The sequence below is a fragment of the Oncorhynchus mykiss genome, chromosome 7, assembly GCF_013265735.2.
Source record: "Oncorhynchus mykiss isolate Arlee chromosome 7, USDA_OmykA_1.1, whole genome shotgun sequence".
In the NCBI taxonomy this organism is placed as follows: domain Eukaryota; kingdom Metazoa; phylum Chordata; class Actinopteri; order Salmoniformes; family Salmonidae; genus Oncorhynchus; species Oncorhynchus mykiss.
Genome location: NC_048571.1, coordinates 69,981,968 through 70,002,242, shown reverse-complemented (window position 1 = coordinate 70,002,242; position 20,275 = coordinate 69,981,968). Strand labels below are relative to the sequence as shown.

General features: G+C 44.4%; 1 protein-coding gene across 9 annotated transcripts in view; it reads right to left on the bottom strand.

Moving 5' to 3' along the window:
* LOC110529011 (pleckstrin homology domain-containing family A member 6) overlaps positions 1–20,275 on the bottom strand; it is a 221,910-nt gene that overhangs the window by 32,566 nt on the left and 169,069 nt on the right. For all 9 annotated transcript variants that reach the window (XR_005052654.1, XR_005052653.1, XM_036983963.1 and 6 more), the window contains 8 exons: positions 19,598–20,108; positions 15,314–15,400; positions 9,589–9,657; positions 9,399–9,479; positions 7,154–7,303; positions 6,639–6,734; positions 4,084–4,195; positions 720–859 (listed from right to left, as the gene is read on the bottom strand). Coding sequence is in view for 7 of the 9 variants with exons in the window: in XM_036983963.1 (XP_036839858.1) it covers positions 720–859; positions 4,084–4,195; positions 6,639–6,734; positions 7,154–7,303; positions 9,399–9,479; positions 9,589–9,657; positions 15,314–15,400; positions 19,598–20,108 (1,246 nt within the window). In the remaining 2 variants the exon portion in view is untranslated. The remainder of the gene's footprint in view (positions 1–719; positions 860–4,083; positions 4,196–6,638; positions 6,735–7,153; positions 7,304–9,398; positions 9,480–9,588; positions 9,658–15,313; positions 15,401–19,597; positions 20,109–20,275) is intronic.

The following is a 20,275-nucleotide window of genomic DNA, read 5'->3' as shown; positions in this document are numbered from 1 at the left end:
GAAGAGGACTGGCCACCCCTCATAGCCTGGTTCCTCTCAAGGTTTCTTCCTAGGTTTTGGCCTTTCTAGGGAGTTTTTCCTAGCCAACGTGCTTCAACACCTGCATTGCTTGCTGTTTGGGGTTTTAGGCTGGGTTTCTGTACAGCACTTTGAGATATCAGCTGATGTATGATGGGCTATATAAATCATTTTGATTTGGTTAGGTGTCCACTGTGTTTCTAAGGTCATGTTGGTTGGCTTGGGAGGTGTGCGGTTGTGCATGTTGCTTGGTGTCTGTACTCTCTACAGGGGCTAGCTGGTTGACTTGGCTAGTGCTAGGGTGGGAGTTTGGCTCAGGACCCAGTGGATATTTGGTTCAAGACAAGTGTGCCTACTTGGCTCAGGACTTGTTTGGGTGTTAGGTAGGGATTTAAGTTCAGGATGGGACTGGGTGCCTAAGTACAGGACCTGGCACTGTGTTTCAGGACTGAGGGGCCTGGGATGGGTACAAGGTAAGGAGTGTATTAGAGGGTTTTTGGTGTTTGGGTCAAGATCCAGATGGATGTTTGGTTCAGAGACTGGTCTATTTGGATCAGGACCTGGTTGAGTGTTAGATTCAGTTGGGCATTTAGATCAAAACATGGTTGGGTGTTACGTTGAGGACTCAGGTGGGTGTTAGTTGGAGGACCTGGGTGGGGACCCAGGTGGGTGCGTGGATAGTAAGAGGACGCGATGCTTACCTCCGGACCCAGTTGTTTGGAGGGGGAGGCCTGCGAACAGAGCACTGGGGAGAAGGGACTGAGTGGACTGGTGAGGCTTACTGAGCTCATGGGACTGTCAGGACTATTGGTGCTAAAAGAACCTGATGCTCCACTGGCCACTGCCAGAGAGACAGAGAGACAGAGAGATAGAGAGACAGAGCGATAGAGAGACAGAGAGACAGAGAGAGAGAGAGAGAGATAGAGACAAAAAGACAGAGAGACAGAGACAAAGAGACAGAAAGACAAAGAGAGATAGAGAGACAGAGAGACAAAGAGATAGAGAGAGAGATAGAGGAGAGGGAGGGAGTTAGAAATGCATGCAGAACACTCTTCATCGATATACTCCTATTCGTTCATTTATCATCTACTTCAGCTTGAGATTCAGCTACAGTTCAGACAGATAGAAAAAAACATAGAGTAAGTGGAAATTACTGTACAGAGCATTCAGAAAGTATTCAGATCCTTTGACTTTTTCCACATTTTGTTAGGTTGCAGCCTTATTCTAAACATTTTTCCTCATCAATTCACACACAACACCCAATAACGACCAAGCGAAAAACCGTTTTATAGACATTTTTGCAAATGTATTAAAAATAAAAAACAGAAATAAATTATTTACATAACAATTCAGACCCTATGCTATAAGACTCGAAAAATTGAGCTCAGGTGCATCCTGTATCCATTGATTATCCTTAATTAAGATGTTTCTACAACTTGATTGGAGTCCACTTGTGGTATATTCAGTTGTTTGAACATGATCTGGAAAGGCACACACCTGTCTATGTAAGGTCCCACAGTTGACAGCGCATGTCAGAGCAAAAACAAGCCATGAGGTCGAAGGAATTGTCCGAACAGCTCCGAAACAGGATTGTGTCAAGGCACAGATCTGAGGAAGTGCACCAAAAAATGTCTGCAGCATTGAAGAATTGAAGAAATGGAAGAAATTAAGAAGAAATGAAGAAATGGAAGAAGTTTGGAACCACCAAGACCCTTCGTAGAGCTGGCCGCCCCGGCTAAAATGAGCAATCGGGGAAAAGGGCCTTGGTCAGGGAGGTGACCAAGAACCCGATGGTCACTCTAACAGAGCTCCAGATATCCTCTGTGGAGATTGAAGAACTTTCCAGAAGAACAACCATCTCTGCAGCACTCTACCAATCAGGCCTTCATGGTAGAATGGCCGGGCCAAAGCCCCTCCTCAGTAAAAGCCAAATGACAGCCTGCTTGGAGTTTGCCAAAAGGCACCTAAAGGACTCACAGACCACGAGAAACAAGATTCTCTGGTCCAATGAAACCAAGATTGAACTCTTTGGCCTGAATGCCAAGCGTAAAATCTGGAGGAAACCTGGTGGTGGCAGCATCATGCTGTGGGGATGTTATTCAGATGCAGGGAGAATAGTCAGGATTGAGTGAAAGATGAACGGAGCAAAGTACAGAGAGATCCTTGATGAAAATCTGCTCCAACAGTACAACGACCCTAAGCACACAGCCAAAACAACACAGGAGTGGCTTCCTTTGGGACAAGTCTCTGAATGTCCTTGAGTGGCGCAGCCAGAGCCCGGATTTGAACCCAATCCAATATCTTGATCTTCCTGTCTGGGTTGGCGCCCCCCCCCCCCTTGGGTTGTGCCGTGGCCGAGATCATTGTGGGCTATACTCGGCCTTGTCTCTGGGATGGTAAGTTGGTGGTTGAAGATATCCCTCTAGTGGTGTGGGGGCTGTGCTTTGGAAAAGTGGGTGGGGTTATATCCTTCCTGTTTGGCCCTGTACGGGGGTATCATCGGATGGGGCCACAGTGTCTCCTGATCCCTCCTGTCTCAGCCTCCAGTATTTATGCTGCAGTAGTTTATGTGTCGGGGGCTAGGGTCAGTTTGTTATATCTGGAGTACTTCTCCTGTCTTATCCGGTGTCCTGTGTGAATTTAAGTATGCTCTCTCTAATTCTCTCTTTCTCTCTTTCTTTCTCTCTCTCGGAGGACCTGAGCCCTAGGACCATGCCCCAGGACTTCCTGGCATGATGACTCCTTGATGTCCCCAGTCCAACTGGCCGTGCTGCTGCTCCAGTTTCAACTGTTCTGCCTGCGGCTATGGAATCCTTTTTTTTAGCCCTTTTTCTCCCCAATTTCGTGGTATCCAATTGTTGTAGTAGCTACTATCTTGTCTCATCGCTACAACTCCCTTACGGGCTCGGGAGAGACGAAGGTTGAAATTCATGCGTCCTCTGATACACAACCCAACCAGCCGCACTGCTTCTTAACACAGCGCGCATCCAACCCGGAAGCCAGCCGCACCAATGTGTCGGAGGATACACCGTGCACCTGGCAACCTTGGTTAGTGCGCACTGCGCCCGGCCCGCCACAGGAGTCGCTGGTGCGCGATAAGACAAGGACATCCCTACCGACCAAGCCCTCCCTAACCCGGACGACGCTAGGCCAATTGTGCGTCGCCCCACGGACCTCCCGGTCGCGGCCGGTTACGACAGAGCCTGGGCGCGAACCCAGGGACTCCAATGGCACAGCTGGCGCTGCAGTACAGCGCTCTTAACCACTGCGCCACCCGGGAGGCCGGCTATGGAATCCTAACCTGTTCACCGGACGTGCTACCTGTCCCAGACCTATTATTTGACCATGCTGGTCATTTATGAACATTTGAACATCTTGGCCATGTTCTGTTATAATCTCCACCCGGCACAGTCAGAAGAGGACTGGCCACCCCTCATAGCCTGGTTCTTCTCTAGGTTTCTTCCTAGGTTTTGGCCTTTCTAGGGAGTTTTTCCTAGCCAACGTGCTTCAACACCTGCATTGCTTAATGTTTGGGGTTTTAGGCTGGGTTTCTGTACAGCACTTTGAGATATAAGCTGATGTACGAAGGGCTATATAAATACATTTGATTTGATTTGATCTCTGGAGAGACTTGAAAATAGCTATGCAGTGATGCTCCCCATCCAACCTGACAGAGCTTGAGAGGATCTGCAGAAAAGAATGGGAGAAACTCCACAAATACAGGTGTACCAAGCTTGTAGCGTCATACCCAAGAAGACTCAAGGCTGTAATCGCTGCCAAAGGAGCTTCAACAAAGTACTGAGTGAAGAGCCTGAATAATTACGTAAATAGTATTTTAAAGTTTTTTTAAATTTTCATTTGCTAAAATAACATAAAAAAGGTCTTTGCTTTGCCATTACAGGGTATTGTGTGTAGATTTATGAGGAAAATAAACATTTGAATCAACTTTAGAATGAGGCTGTAACGTAACAAAATGTTGAAAACGTCAAGGGGTCTGAATACTTTCCAGATGCACTGCATGTACGACTATACTGTAGGTTATGTTACTGTGAGGTGCATGCATACCCCGGTGTTTGGCTGTGTCTGTGCCTCTGGAAAGGTTGCTCTTGTGGAGTCCCTCCAACACATCCTGAACTCTCCAGAACTCCTTCTGAATGTGTCTGTGGATCATCTCACTCTGATGGAGGAGAGAAGGGGTGGAGTATGTAGAGAAGATGAGGGAAGTAAAGGTGATTGTAGAAGGATAGAGGAGAGAAGAACATTTGAAGTATAATACTGAATAGATGTAATAATGTTAATAACTTGTTGTTATTGTAGTCTTCTATTAGAAAACAAGTCAGGGAGTGATGTAGCAGCAGTGAGGCAGCTATAAGACCAGAGGTAGTGTGAGAGAGTGACACCAGGTAGCCTTATTGTCTAAGAAAACAACAGGGTCACACTATAACAAAATGTAGCAACAATTTCACAAATGAAAACCTAAACATGTTTTTTTGTTTATTGGACAAGTTCAGGTCCCCCCTTCCCGTTTTGGCCCGTTTGCTTCTGTTTCATTCCTAATGAAAACAACCCAGTTTTATTGAGTGGATCACAGACACTGCACTCTTATGGACATTCACTTAACAGTTCACCACTATGAGCCAGGTGAAACTCCATGGGGGGCAGAGGGGGGCAGACAGGTATTTAATGGGGCAGGTTGACTGTACAGTCGTGGCCAAAAGTTTTGAGAATGACACAAATATACATTTTCACAAAGTCTCCTGCCTCAGTTTGTATGATGGCAATTTGCATATACTCCAGAATGTTATGAAGCGTGATCAGATGAATTGCAAAGTCGCTCTTTGAAATGCAAATGAACTGAATCCCCAAAAAACATTTCCACTGCATTTCAGCCCTGCCACAAAAGGACCAGCTGACATCATGTCAGTGATTCTCTCGTTAACACAGGTGTGAGTTTTGACGAGGACAAGGCTGGAGATAACTCTGTCATGCTGATTGAGTTCGAATAACAGACTGAAAGCTTCAAAAGGAGGGTGGTGCTTGGAATCATTGTTCTTCCTCTGTGAGCCATGGTTACCTGCAAGGAAACACGTGCCGTCATCATTGCTTTGCACAAAAAGGGCTTCACAGGCAAGGATATTACTGTCAGTAAGATTGCACCTAAATCAACCATTTATCGGATCATCAAGAACTTCATGGAGAGCGGTTCAATTGTTGTGAAGAAGGACCGTCTCCTTAAGTTGATTCAGCTGCGGGATCAAGGCACCACCAGCACAGAGCTTGCTCAGGAATGGCAGCAGGCAGGTGTGAGTGCATCTGCACGCACATTGAGGCAAAGACTTTTGAAGGATGGCTTGGTGTCAAGAGGGGCAGCAAAGAAGCCACTTCTCTTCAGGAAAAACATCAGGGACAGACTGCAAAAGGAACAGGGATTGGACTGCTGAGGACTGGGGTAAAGTAATTTTCTCTGATGAATCCCCTTTCCGATTGTTTGGGGCATCCGGAAAAAAGCTTGTCCGGAGAAGACAAGGTGAGCGCTACCATTAGTCCTGTGTCATGCCAACTGTAAAGCATCCTGAGACCATTCATGTGTGGGGTTGCTTCTCAGCCAATGGAGTGGGCTCACTCACAATTTTGCCTAAGAACACAGCCATGAATAAAGAATGGTACCAACACATCCTCCGAGAAGAACTTCTCCCAACCATCCAGGAAGAGTTTGGTGACGAACAATGCCTTTTCCAGCATGATGGAGCACCTTGCCATAAGGCAAAAGTAATAACTAAGTGGCTCGGGGAACAAAACATCAATATTTTGGGTCCATGGCCAGGAAACTCCCCAGACCTTAATCCCATTGAGAACTTGTGGTCAATCCTCAAGAGGCGGGTGGACAAACAAAACCCAGCAAATTCGGACAAACTCCAAGCATTGATTATGCAAGAATGGGCTGCCATCATTCAGGATGTGGCCCAGACATTAATTGGCAGCATGCCAGGGCGGATTGCAGAAGTCTTGAAAAAGTAGGTCCAACACTGCAAATATTGACTCTTTGCATCAACTTCATGTAATTGTCAATAAAAGCCTTTGACACTTGTAATGCTTGTAATTATACTTCAGTGTTCCATAGTAACATCTGACAAAAATATCTAAAGACACTTCAGCAGCAAACGTTGTGAAAATTAATACTTGTGTCATTCTCAAAACTTTTGGCCACGCCTGTACTTTATACATTCTAGGTGATATCATCAGAAGTATGATGATAAATAGGACATGATGAAAATTAATGTTTGTGGTAATTTATTGTTGATGAGTGATTCATATTCGGTTTAAATGACTGATTAGGAGGAAAGGTTGGACTCACCTATTAGCAAACTAGGATAACACTGTAGTAAGTGACTGGAAATTAGCCAACGAACAGCAATAGAAACTTTAAAATGGAACCACACAGGTGTGTTCATGAGCAGGTGAGATTAGAGATTAGAGTTCCATTCTAGTAATTTCCTTTCAAAGCTTCATATTCAGTGTTCGACTAGCGACTGGTTAGAAACACAGGTTTTGGTAACTTTGTACGCTACAATAAAACATCAGAAGCTTTAGGTGGGTCATAGATTAAGTGGCCAATGTACCTGCCCGCCTGTGTTGAGCTGTTCCCACAGGTCTCCATGGATAGCATTGACCTCGTCCTCCAAAGCTTCAAACTCCATCCGACTGGTGGTCAGAACCTGGACAGCAGGGGAGAGAACACACACTCAGATCCTGGAACACACACTTAGACCCTGGAACTATGAACACTATCCGTGTTTTTCCTAAATAAAAAAGAGGCTTGGTTGGTGGGTGTGGCAATAGGCACAGTTTTTCATACGCATGAAAAACCCTGACTGTATGCTGAAGCCTCCATCCAGCCTTATAGTCACTTTCTAAAGCAACCATACAATATCTATCACACTGGAGTAGGAGAGTTGTCCTCTGATGGTGATCAGATCTTATAGATGAGATGTTGTCATATTTTAGATTCATCCCCCATGTAATTTATACAGGATACCTTAAAGGGATCTCCTTTATAGATCTATAGATTATAGATGATATCTAATGGATCACTATGGATTATCATGAATTATCCCTGGCTATGTGTTTTTCTTACGCTGGATGCCTGGGAGAGTTCTCCTCTGATGTTGATGAGCTGGTTCTGCAGTGTCTCCTTCTTCAGCTGTAATTTGTCTGCAGCCAGCAGCTGACCCCGGTACAGCTCCATCTCCTGGTGTGTGGCCACCAGCGCACCCTCTAGGCTGTCCTGGGAACAGCAGGTAACATCGGACATGTCAGACCATGGGTTGGCTACTTTTATGGAGTTCTGTTTACCATCTATATAAATGATCTCCCACTTGCTTGCCCACAAGTTAACATACAGAAAGTTGTATCTAACTTCATGTATGCAGAAAATACAGTTATGTATGTACACTCAAAAAATAGACAACTAGTTGTTAACAACTAGCTATGTTACATGTTTCTAAATGAATGACTAATTCTTGCCTGCATTTGTATTTGTATTTAGAGGTCAAAGGGTTAAAATGTAATTTTAACAAATCAACAAGACTGTATGTACTTCTCTAAGAAATCAATTGATTCTTCCCAACTAGCTGTTCTTTTTTATTTTTTTTTATTTATTTTTTACCCCTTTTTTCTCCCCAATTTCATGTTTCAATTTCAATTGTTGTAACTACTACTATCTTGTCTCATTGCTACAACTCCCGTACGGGAGAGACGAAGGCTGAATGTCATTCATGCTCCGATACACAACCCAACCAGCCGTACTGCTTCTTAACACAGCGGCATCCAACCCGGAAGCCAGCCGCACCAATGTGTTGGAGGCTACACCGTGCACCCTTGGCTAGCGCGCACTGTGCCCGGCCCGCCACAGGAGTCGCTGGTGCGCGATGAGACAAGGAGATCCCTACCGACCAATCCCTCCCTAACCCGGACGACACTAGGCCAATTGTGCGTCAATGCCAATGGCACAGCTGGCGCTGCAGTACAGCGCCCTTAACCACTGCGCCACCCGGGAGGCAACTAGCTGTTCTTGTTAATGGGGAGAATCAGAAAGTTGTATCTAACTTCATGTATCTCGGCATCATTTTGGACTCCAACTTGACATTTAAGAAACATGTGAAGGTGATTGACACTGTCAAGATTGGATTATTCAACTTTAGGTTTGTAAGACCTTTCCTTCCTTCCTCCATCTTCTCACACCTGAGATATTGCCTCACATGCTGGTCACAAGCAGGAGCTACTATTCTGAAACCAATTGAATCACTCTACAAACAAACACTTAAGAGTTTTGATAACAAACCAAACATTTGTCACCTTTGTCATATAATTTACAAACATCATTTATTTAGTCAGGATAGTTTAAGTATTATGTCGATGCAAGCCTGGTCTTTAACATCCTGCATGTTCTTGCCCCTCCACCCCTAAACCGGCACATCATGCTCAAGGAAAGCCCCTCCACCCCTATTCCGGCATATCATGCTCAGGGAAAGCCCCTCCACCCCTATACCGGCATATCATGCTCAAGGAAAGCCTCTCCACCCCTATACCGGCATATCATGCTCAAGGAAAGCCCCTCCACCCCTATACCGGCATATCATGCTCAGGGAAAGCCCCTCCACCCCTAAACCGGCATATCATGCTCAAGGAAAGCCCCTCCACCCCTATACCGGCATATCATGCTCAAGGAAAGCCCTTCCACCCCTATACCGGCATATCATTCTCAAGGAAAGCCCCTCCACACCTAAACCGGCATATCATACCCAAGGAAAGCCCCTCCAGGATAACAAGAACAGTAACTCGAGGGGGTTGTGTTGTCCCTTTTTAACACAGTAAAATTGGTAAATCGGCCTTCTCTGTTAGAGCTACAATATACTGGAATACTGGAATGCAATGCCCATGGACTTGAGAAGTTGCACTGATTGTTGCTCAAATCTATCCAAACCAGTAGACGAGTTATCTGTGGTTCCTCATGTAAGATAACAGTTGAGGTTGTTGTTAGAAATATATATTGTTGAATGTAATGTATTTGTATGTTGTATTGTTTTAGTGAGTATTTGTATAGTGGCTGTGTAGGCCCTTACCTGCCCAGGGACAACAGTTGCAAATGAGCTTTTGGCTAACCTTGGCACATTTACATGGATTTTGCATTATTGTAAAATTGATGTTGATTAATGTGCATTGTCCCTTATGAATAAATAAATACAATACATTTCGTAAAAGGATATACCAATAGACATGCGGTGTCTTCAGCTGGACTCGCCTGGACTTTGACATGTTTAGAATGCTGGAGCTGGCACAGTACGAGGGGAAGATTTTAGTGGTAAAACTTCTCTATCTACCTTGTCCATCCTCAGCCTGTGGACCACTGCTTCCTGGTCCTTTAGAATCCTGTTCTGCTCACACAGACGACCCAGAAGTTTCTAGAGAGAGAGAGCGAGTAAGGTGAGAGCGAGTAAGGTGGCTGAAGGTTGAGGTGGCTGAAGGTTGAGGCTGTTTATATGACAGTTTGATGGAGGGACAGGGCCTTACGCTGGTCTCCATCTCGTTGAGTTTCAGTGTAGGGTGCAGCTCCCTGTAGGGGTCATGGAATGGAGGCACCTGGGAAAACAGAGACAGGATTCTTAATACTTACATTATATCAACCAGATCCTAATCAAACTAATCCTTCGTGGACCAATGGTTAATAAAACAACACACTCATCATTTTACAGAAGTCTTCAGTGAGCCATACAGTAGGAATGGCCCAGACTCACCCAGTTGTAAACAACACACACATAATTTTACAGAAGGCTTTAGTGAGCCATACAGTAGGAATGGCCCACACTCACCCAGTTGTAAACAACACACACATCATTTTACAGAAGGCTTCAGTGAGCCATACAGTAGGAATGGCCCACACTCACCCAGTTGTAAACAACACACACATCATTTTACAGAAGTCTTCCGTGAGCCATACAGTAGGAATGGCCCAGACTCACCCAGTTGTAAACAACATTTTATCAAGGGTGTAGCACAGAACAGAACAAGTAATAACAACACCATACCATACCATGTGCGTAGTACATGCATAGTATATTTAGCCTGCAGGTGATTTTATTTGCCCCCCCCCAAGTTTTTTGCATATTTTATTTGGCCCCCCAATTGTTTATATTTTTTCATGTTGGACGTAAAAGACTAAAGACACCAGCAAATCAGCTCCAAGTGATTTTCATTTTGGATTTTTTTATTTATTTTTTTACTTTTTCTCCCCAATTGGTAGATACAATCTAGTCCCATCACTGCAACTCCCCTACGGACTCAGGAAAGACGAAGGTCATGCATCCTCCTAAACACAACCCTGCCAAGCCACACTGCTTCTTGACACACTGCTCACTTAACCCAGCCACACCAATGCGTTGGCTGGAAACACAGTCCAGCTGGCGACAGAAGTCAGTTTGCCAGCACCCGGCACGCCACAAGAGCGCAATGGGACAAGGAAATCCCAGCCGGCTGAACCCTCCCCTATCCCGGACAACGCTGGTCCAGTTGTGCACCGCCTCATGGGTCTCCCGGTCACAGCTGGCTGTGACACAGCCTGGGATCAAACCCAGGTCTGTAGTGACACCTCAAGCACTGCAATGCAGTGCCTTAGACCGCTGTGCCACTCGGGAGGCCCTGGAAATCTTATCAAATGTATTCCTACACATTTGGGCTTCTTGCGGTCAGTTTGCATTCTACTTATTATTTGTAATTATGTTCTGGCCCCCTAACGATCCGCTCAATAAATAATTGGCCCGCGGCTGAATCCAGTTCATGATCCCTGCAGTAGGGTGAACTGGAATGCTTACCCCCTCTGTCAAAATGTCAAAGGTCATATCCAGGTCATCTATTTCAGTTTTCCCAACCCTGGTCCTTGAGTACACACAACAGTACACATTTGTATTGTATCCCTGGACAAGCACACCTGATTCAACTTGTCAACTAATCATTAAGCCCTCAATGAGTTGAATGAGGTTTGTATGTCAAGGGCTACAACGAAACTGTGTTTTGATGGGGGTACTTGAGGACCAAGGTCGGGAAACACTGATCTATGTCCTTATGGGGGACTGTGATTGGATGGTATATGAAGGAGGATATGACATCACAGTGGAGAAAGAGGGGTACAACAAAGAGGGAGGGTGGTTGGGGATGTTGTAAAGCACTGACACACTATTAAGCTACAGCACAAGACAGGATATGACATAGAACACAGATGGAAAGACAAAGAAACATAAAGCACTGTGAAGCAACATGGAGAACTAAAATCGCAAATGAATTGGTAAGACAAAGAAACCAAAAGCCAGTTCTGTGGATAGAGCCTAGCATCTAAAAGCCACATGCTAGAATAGGGGTGTGTAGGCTTGGGCTGTGTAGAGCTTGCGGGAGACTATGGAGTGGGAGGGGAAAATCCTTAACAGCTTCTACCCCCAAGCCATAAGATTGATGAACAATTAATCAAATGGCCACCTGGACTATTTACATTGACCCCCCCGCCCCCATTTGTTTTTACACTGCTTCTACACGCTGTTTATTATCTATGCATAGTAAATTCACCCCTACCTACATGTACAAATTACCTCAACTATCCTGTACCCCCACACATTGACTTGGTACTGGTACCTCCTGTATATAGCCTCGTTTTTGTTATTTTATTGTGTTACTTTTTATTATTTTTTGCTTTAGGTTATTTATTAAAAACTTTTCTTAGCTCTTTCTTGAACTGCATTGTTGTTTTTATTTTTTTAACCTTTATTTAACTAGGCAAGTCAGTTAAAGACAAATTCTTATTTACAATGACGGCCTACCCCGGCCAAACCCTCCCCTAACCCAGACAATTGTGCACAGCCCTATGAGACCTATTCGGCGCATATGACAAATAAAATGTTATTCAATTTGATTTGATTCTGTCTAGACTACACCTGAGCCCCACGCCCTAAATCACTAGTGACTAGAAAAGCCCTGAAGAGGGCAGTAGTTGACCTCTGCGGAAAGAGAGAGCCTGCACAAGGAGTTATACTCTGATACCAGAAACGATGTGGCTACAAGGCAAACAACCTGTGCTACAATGATCCAGACATCTTGGAAATGCATATTAGGGGAAGGGGAATATTGTGAGGGTATAGGGGTCTTTGAGTGGTAATGTTTCCTTCCTTTGGGTTATGGCGTGACTGGGTCATGGTTAGAAACACTATTTGTATTTCCATGATGACTCATGCGAAAAGTTGAAAGGCTTTAGGTGGGTCCCAGTGGAAAGAAAATAATTTGGGGACCACTGTGGGGCCTGTGGGTCTTGCTGAAACCTGCCTCTCTGGGACACTCTCTCCTCTCTTACTCTTACTTGATTTGCTCTAGAGGAGGATTGCTCCACCATTCTGGTTACCATGCCGACAAGGTGATCTCCATCGCTCACCTGGGGCGAAACACACTATCCATCATTCTCCTGGTTGTCACAGTAAAGACAGGAGCTTGGCCGCAGTAACAGTCCCTGACTAGTGTGGTTCTATTCTAATTTGAATTTGAGAATCAAATTGGTTAAATCGAAGAGACAACTTTCTGTTTGTGTTTAATGTTGAAAAAAGAGTTCCAGTACTTGTAGATCTGATGGGGTGTGTATACTGCATTACCAGAGACTGGTCATAACCATAAGGTGTAAGCAGTCAGTGACAGTGAGACAGTGGAGAGAGGGTAATAGTGGGAGTGAATCTGGAATGTGGTTGTGAGAAACAACAGGTTTTTAGCAGGTAGCAGTGTGGACAACATGGACAATACATCTTCCACACGACAATACATCTGAATGCTGTGGCAAACATCACACAAATGCTGTCAACCACACTTTGTGAGGGGTTTAGTGTAACCAACAGTTTATGGGTGATCCAAATGTAATTATTCTCATGTTCTCAAGATGTCTAGACTCTACCTTCCCCACCCTTTTTGTTGTCAGTAGCTACAGTGCCTCCAGAAAGTATTCAGACCACTTGACATTACCACATTTTGTTATGTTACAGCCTGATTCTAAAATGTATTAAATAAACAAAAATCCTCAGAAATCTGCACACAAAACCCCATAATGAAAATGCAAAAACAGAAATACCTTATTTACATAAGTATTCAGAGTGTTTCCATTGATCATCCTTGAGATGTTTCTACAACTTGATTAGAGTCCACCTGTGGTAAATTCAATTAATTGGACATGATTTGGAAAGGCACACACCTGTCTATATAAGGCGCATGTCAGAGCAAAAACCAAGCTATGAGATCAAAGTAATTGTCCGCAGAGCTCCGAGACAGCATTGAATCGAGGAACAAATCTGGGGAAGGGAACCAAAAAATGTCTGTAGCATTGAAGGTCCCCAACAACACAGTGGCCCTCCATCATTCTTAAATGGAAAAAGGTTGGAAGCACCAAGACTCTTCCAGGAGCTGGCTGCCCAGCAAAACTGGGCAATCAAGGGAGAAGGGCCTTGGTTGGGGAGCTGACCTAGAACCCGCTGGTCACTCTGACAGAGCTCTAGAATTCCTCTGTGGAGATGGCAGAACCTTCCAGAACGATAAAGGACAACCATCTCTGCAGCACTACACCAATCGGGCCTTTATGGTGGCCAGGCGGAAGCCACTCCTCAGTAAAAGGCACATGACAGCCCGCTTGGAGTTTGCCAAAGGCACCTAAACACTCTCAGACCATGAGAAACAAGATTCTCTGGTCTGATAAAATAAATATTGATATCTTTGGCCTGAATGCCAAGAGTCACCTATGGAAGAAACCTGTCACCATCCATACAGTGAAGCATGGTGGTGGCAGCATCATGCTGTGGGGATGTATTTCAGCGGCAGGGACTGGGAGACCAGTCAGGATCCAGGCAAAGATGAACGGAGCAAAGTACAGAGAGATCCTTGATGAAAACCTGGCCCAAAGCCCTCAGGTCCTCAGACTGGGGTGACGGTTCACCTTCCAACAGGACAACGACCCTAAGCAGACTGCCAAGACAACACAGGAGTGGCTTCGGGACAAGTCTCTGACTGTCCTTGAGTGGCCCAGCCAGACCCCGGACTTGAACCCAATCGAACATCTCTGGAGAGACCTGAAAATAGCTGTGCAGCAACACCCCATCCTGCATGACAGAGCTTGCATCTGCAGAGAAGAATCTGAGAAACCCCCCAAAAACAGGTGAGCCAAGCTTGTAGCGTCACACCCAAGAAGAATCAATGCTCTAATCTCTGCCAAAGGTGCTTCAAAAAAGTACTGTGTAAAGGGTCTGAATACTTATGTAAATCTCACAATCCCGTTTTTTTTTTAAATATATAAATTCGCTAAAATTTCTAAAAAACCTGCTTTTGCTTTATCAATATGGGGTATTGGGTGTAGATTGATGAGAAAAAAAAAATCAATCCATTTTAGAATAAGGCTGTAACGTAACAAAATGTGGAAAAAGTCCAAGTCTGAATACTTTCCGAAGGCACTATAAGTTACCAAGCTTTCTCACTGGGTACAAACTAGTTGAATCAACGTTGTTTCCAAGTCATTTGTTAGTTACCTAGCTTTTACAATGTATTGTGACATAGCACGTATGTGTAAAATACATTGAATTTTGTTTGGTGTGTTAGTGTTCATGTGCATGAGTAGAGGTAGTGGTAGAGCTGTGCTCAGAGATGCCTACGGCACATACCTGTTGATCGAGGTACTCCAGGTTTCTCTGGAGCTGCAAGTCTAAAATGTCCTCCTGATACAAGCAGCAGCAGTGACAGCAGCAGTGACAAGGACGAGGACAGTGCAAGACCCAGTACCAGAGAAACCAGTGAAACCAGTAGCAACAGCATCAGTGGCACCAGCAGACGCAGAGACAAAGAGTACAAGGAGAGAGAGTTGTGTTTGTAGAGAAAAAGAGAGAGTAACAGAGACAGAAATAAAGAAAGAGACAGACAGACAGAGAAAGAGAGAGTGAAAGAGTGACAGAGACAAAACAAAAGATAGACAGAAAGAGAGAAGACAGAAAGAGAGAAGACAGAAAGATTGGACAGACATATGAACTCACACCAGATACAGCAGTGAAGCACACCTATAACATACCTTTAGAGACACTGCTGATCTTATTTTAAGCACAGGTAGCTGTCGAGGACAATTTTCCCGCTAAGCTCGTGTAGGTGTGTGTGAGGGCTGTAGTCAAGTGTCTCACAAACTTGACATTGGACTCATTGGTCTGTGTCTCTTGATAGTGTAACACGCTTTGGGAGGACGTACCATTTTGCTGTGGAGAGAGGGGGAGGCAGGGTAGTTGTAGTGGTACATTCCTTGGCTTAGCGACCTCCTGTCTCCAGGGTAATCATACTGAAATAAGATAAATAACCGGGATGTTCTATGATCACTGGGTTAGCAACACAAAGAAAAATCTTCACAAATTACACATCTTTACTATAACTTTGGCACTCATTTCAGAACCTTGATGTCATTTTTCAAAACTCAAGACACAGAACTCACATCAGATGATCAAAATGCACATTTTTCAAAACTCTAACACTTTTTCCAATTGCTTGGATACAATACACATAAAGCTAAGATCATTTGTTCATTGAACTAAAATCACCTGTTCAAAATGACACAACTTAACCTCAGTGTTACCATTTCAAAATGCAATTCACACATTACAATTTAAATGACTGTCTATTAATTTCATTAAAATGATCTAACTATCAATTGATACAACTGCTCAAAATGATAAGTAACTGTTGCGTTACTCTTAATGTATAGTTTTATGGAAACTGACAAACAATATTCCATGTTTAGATCATGAAAGTGTCAGGATATCAAGATCCATTGACATCAATTACCGTGGAACATGAACCAATTGGACTACATTATCTATGGATGTAATAGTTCATCATCATTCTTTATCAGACACTGTTTCTATGTCCCATGTACCACTTTTCCGAACCATGTTTTCAGATTTGACATTACTGACATTTGACAGTGCACTCACCGGCCACTTAATTAGGTACACCTATCTAGTACTGGGTAGGACCCCCTTTTGCCTCCACAACAGCCTGAATTATTCACGGTGTTGTACGTTAAGAGATGCCCTTCTCCACACCACTGTTTTAAACGGCTGTTATTTGAGCATGTGGCCTTTCTGTTGGCTTGAATGAGTCTGGACATTCTCCTCATTAACAAGGTGTTGTTGCCCACAGAACTGCTGCTCACTGAATGTGTTATGTTTATCGCACCATTCTCTGTATAGACTGTAGTGTGTAAAAAAAAAGAAGCAGGAGGGCAGCTGTTTCTGAGATGTTGGAACCACCATGTGTGGCACCAACAATCATACCACGGTCAAAGTTGCTGAGATTACGCATCTTGCCCAATCTAATGTTTGGTCGAACAATAACTAAAGCTCTCTACTCTATATGTTGAGTTGCAGGCAGCCACATGATTTGCTGTTCGAAGGAGCAGGCTATTTGTGTTAACAAGCAGGTGTACCTAATAAAGTGGCCGGCAACTGTATGTATGCAGGCCCTTGTAATTGCTTTTTCAATACTGACAACTCGTTACTGATGATTGATTTCACATTGTGGTATGAGTATATAGTGAAATGAGTGGTATCCACCTACAACAACATAGTGATAACATGGAGCCGGCAGGTGATGCATGTCACAACAGAGGTCAAGCAGTGAGAGGAGGAAGACGAGGAAGACATAGTGGCCAAACAAATGGCAGGGGACAAGCACCCCTTCTGAGAGGTGGTCGTGGGCCTCGTTTGAGAGGTGTGGGGGAACGTGGTAGAGGACAAGGCCAGGGACCAAGACAGCGGCAGCAACAGCAAAGAGTGTCCAATGAAATCCGAGCAATAGTTGTAGACCATGTCGTAAATCATGGAATGACAATGACTGAGGCAGCTACAATGATTCAACCGAACCTCAGAAGATAATCTGTGGCCTCAATCATCAGAACTTTCCACAATGAGAACCAGTAAGTCTTCAGAATGCACTAAACATTAGGCTACTCTCAATTGTTAAATGACTGTATACTACATGCCAATGTGTACCTCAGAGTAGGTGATGTGACTAAATGTGTTCTTACTGTAATTTTCCCTGCAGAATTGAGACTAGGCCAAATAGGGGACGCAGAGGAAGAATTCTGACTGACCAACAAGAGCGGGCTGTGGTCAATTTGGTTCAGGTCAGAAATGATATTCACCTTACAGAAATTCGGCAGCACATCTTAAACAATAACGACATGTTCAACAATGTGGAAGCCATAAGTTTGCCGACTATTGCACGCATGCTGAAAAGGCACCAGGGGTCTCTAAAACAGCTATACCGTGTGCCTTTTGAAAGAAAAACAGCTATACCGCGTGCCTTTTGAAAGAAAAACAGCCATACCGTGTGCCTTTTGAAAGAAAAACAGCCATACCGTGTGCCTTTTGAAAGAAAAACAGCTATACCGTGTGCCTTTTGAAAGAAAAACAGCCATACCGTGTGCCTTTTGAAAGAAAAACAGCCATACCGTGTGCCTTTTGAAAGAAAAACAGCCATACCGTGTGCCTTTTGAAAGAAAAACAGCCATACCGTGTGCCTTTTGAAAGAAAAACAGCTATACCGTGTTCCTTTTGAAAGAAAAACAGCTATACCATGTGCCTTTTGAAAGAAAAACAGCTATACCATGTGCCTTTTGAAAGAAAAACAGCTATACCGTGTTCCTTTTGAAAGAAAAACAGCTATACCATGTGCCTTTTGAAAGAAAAACAGCTATACCATGTGCCTTTTGAAAGAAAAACAGCCATACCGTGTGCCTTTTGAAAGAAAAACAGCTATACCATGTGCCTTTTGAAAGAAAAACAGCCATACCGTGTGCCTTTTGAAAGAAAAACAGCTATACCGTGTGCCTTTTGAAAGAAAAACAGCCATACCGTGTGCCTTTTGAAAGAAAAACAGCCATACCGTGTGCCTTTTGAAAGAAAAACAGCTATACCGTGTGCCTTTTGAAAGAAAAACAGCTATACCGTGTGGCTTTTGAAAGAAAAACAGCTATATCGTGTGGCTTTTGAAATAAATGCAGACAGAGTGAAGCAACTGAGGGCTGAGTATGTTCCTGATGCCTGTTGTGAAAAATTCTACATCATTGTAATTCTCTTTCCAAAATGTATTTCTAGAGGGTGATGGAGCTGGATGCTGATGAAAACCTTCACAAATTCCTATTTTTGGATGAGGCAGGCTTCAACCTGGCCAAGACAAGGAGGAGAGGTGGAATTTCATTGGCCAGCGGGCAACCAACCAAGTACCTGGACAACATGGGGCCAACATCACCATGTGTGCGGCTATATCGGAAGACGGTGTGGTGGGACGCAGACCTCGTATTGGATCATATAAAGCAGCTCTCCTTGTGTAACCTTCTTGATGAGATAAATCAGGTCTGTAGAGCTGATGTCGTGGTGGGATGCAGACCTCGTATTGGATCATATAAAGCAGCTCTCCTTGTGTAACCTTCTTGATGAGATAAATCAGGTCTGTAGAGCTGTCGTGACCTATGTCATTGCGTGGGATAATGTCAGGTTCTACCATGCTCAAATGGTGCAAGCATGGTTTCAGGCCCATCCACATTTATCACCCTGTACTTACCCCTATACTCTCCTTTCCTTAACCCGATTGAGACATTTTTCTCCAAGTGGAGGTGGAAGAGTATATGATAGGCGCCCTCAGGAACAAGCCACCCTTCTCCAGGCCATGGATGATGTATGCAATGACATCACGGCAGACCAGTGTCAGGCCTGGATTCACCCTGCCCGAAGATTCTTCCCAAGATGTTTGGCCAATGAAAACATCCATTGTGATGTGGATGAGAACCTGTGGCCAAATCCACAAGACAGGGTTGATGGAAATATAGAAGTACAGTAATCAATCCTTTGTTTTGTTTTTTACAGTAAGTCAAGTGAGGAACACTGCAGCTGACGTTTTACTGTAGTTTTTTCTTTTTTGTAGCTAATTATTTTTGCTTTGATTCAAAGAAACCTATGTTGTGATTTTATTGTATTTCATCAATACATTTAAGATTTTGTTAAATGATTCCACTGTGTCTGTTGTATTCTCTCTACTAGTCATTTTACAGTGATGTATTTATGTGTAGTACCATAATGAAACATCACATATTTGGTACTAGAATATTTAATGATTGTACAAACAACTACACAGTGAAACTATCAGTATCTTGTGTGTGGGTGATCTAAATGAATGTTCCTATGGTATTTCATGATAAACAAGATATTTGAAAAAATGATTCTGCATGTGCAAGGTTTCTTTAAAGATATGAATGCACAATGCAATGTTTTGACCATTGAACAGACTGTGTTACAAGTGATGACCGTTTTGAGTTTTGTGTCTAAAGTTCTGAAAAATGAAATTTGTGAAATTTGTGCCAAAGTGATTGTAGAAAATTGTAACACATCTACCATCTGGTCTTTTTCCCCAAAAATGATCGTCAGGCATAACAAACATACCCTGACACAGCGCACACACACACACACACACCCCCTCTCACCTTGGGTGAGCTCAGTGATCTCCTCAGTCCGTACACAGAGGGGTCAGCGTAGATCACATCCTCCTGTAGCCTGCTTGGTCCTCTGTCAAACCGGGCCGAGGGTGAGCGGATGGGCGAGGCAAAGCTATGAGGGCCGGGTGAGCAGGGACCACCCGAGGATGAGGAGGGGGACCTGGGGACGGACCTAGACCTGGGCTGAATGGAGAGACGCCTCATGGAGGTCTGGGCTACATCCATCTGGTTGTAATAGGCAGGGCCGGGTGGGGGACCGTATGGGTCTCGAGGGGGCGGGGGTCCATCCCGTAGTGAGCATCTCTTGTCCTCATTGGTCCAGCGAGGGGGGCCCAGGCGGTCGTAGCCCACGGCTGACACAGAGCAGATGCTGTCAGGGCGTACGCCCAAGGGGTAGAGGGGGTACTGCTCCACGTAGCCCAGACCACCCACCACGCTACCGTAGATGCTGTAGTAGTCAGCTGGAACACCCCGGTTCACTGTGTAGTAACGGGAGGTACTGGGGGAAGATAAAGAGAGAGACAGAAAGATGGTTGAAGGGAGACATGTAGTTGTAGACACACAAAAACAGCTCTCTTACTCATCCTCTCTCCCATCCCCTCATCTCTCTCGCTCTCTCTCCTGCTCTCTTTTTCTCTCTCTATCCTCTCGCTCCCATCCCTCTCT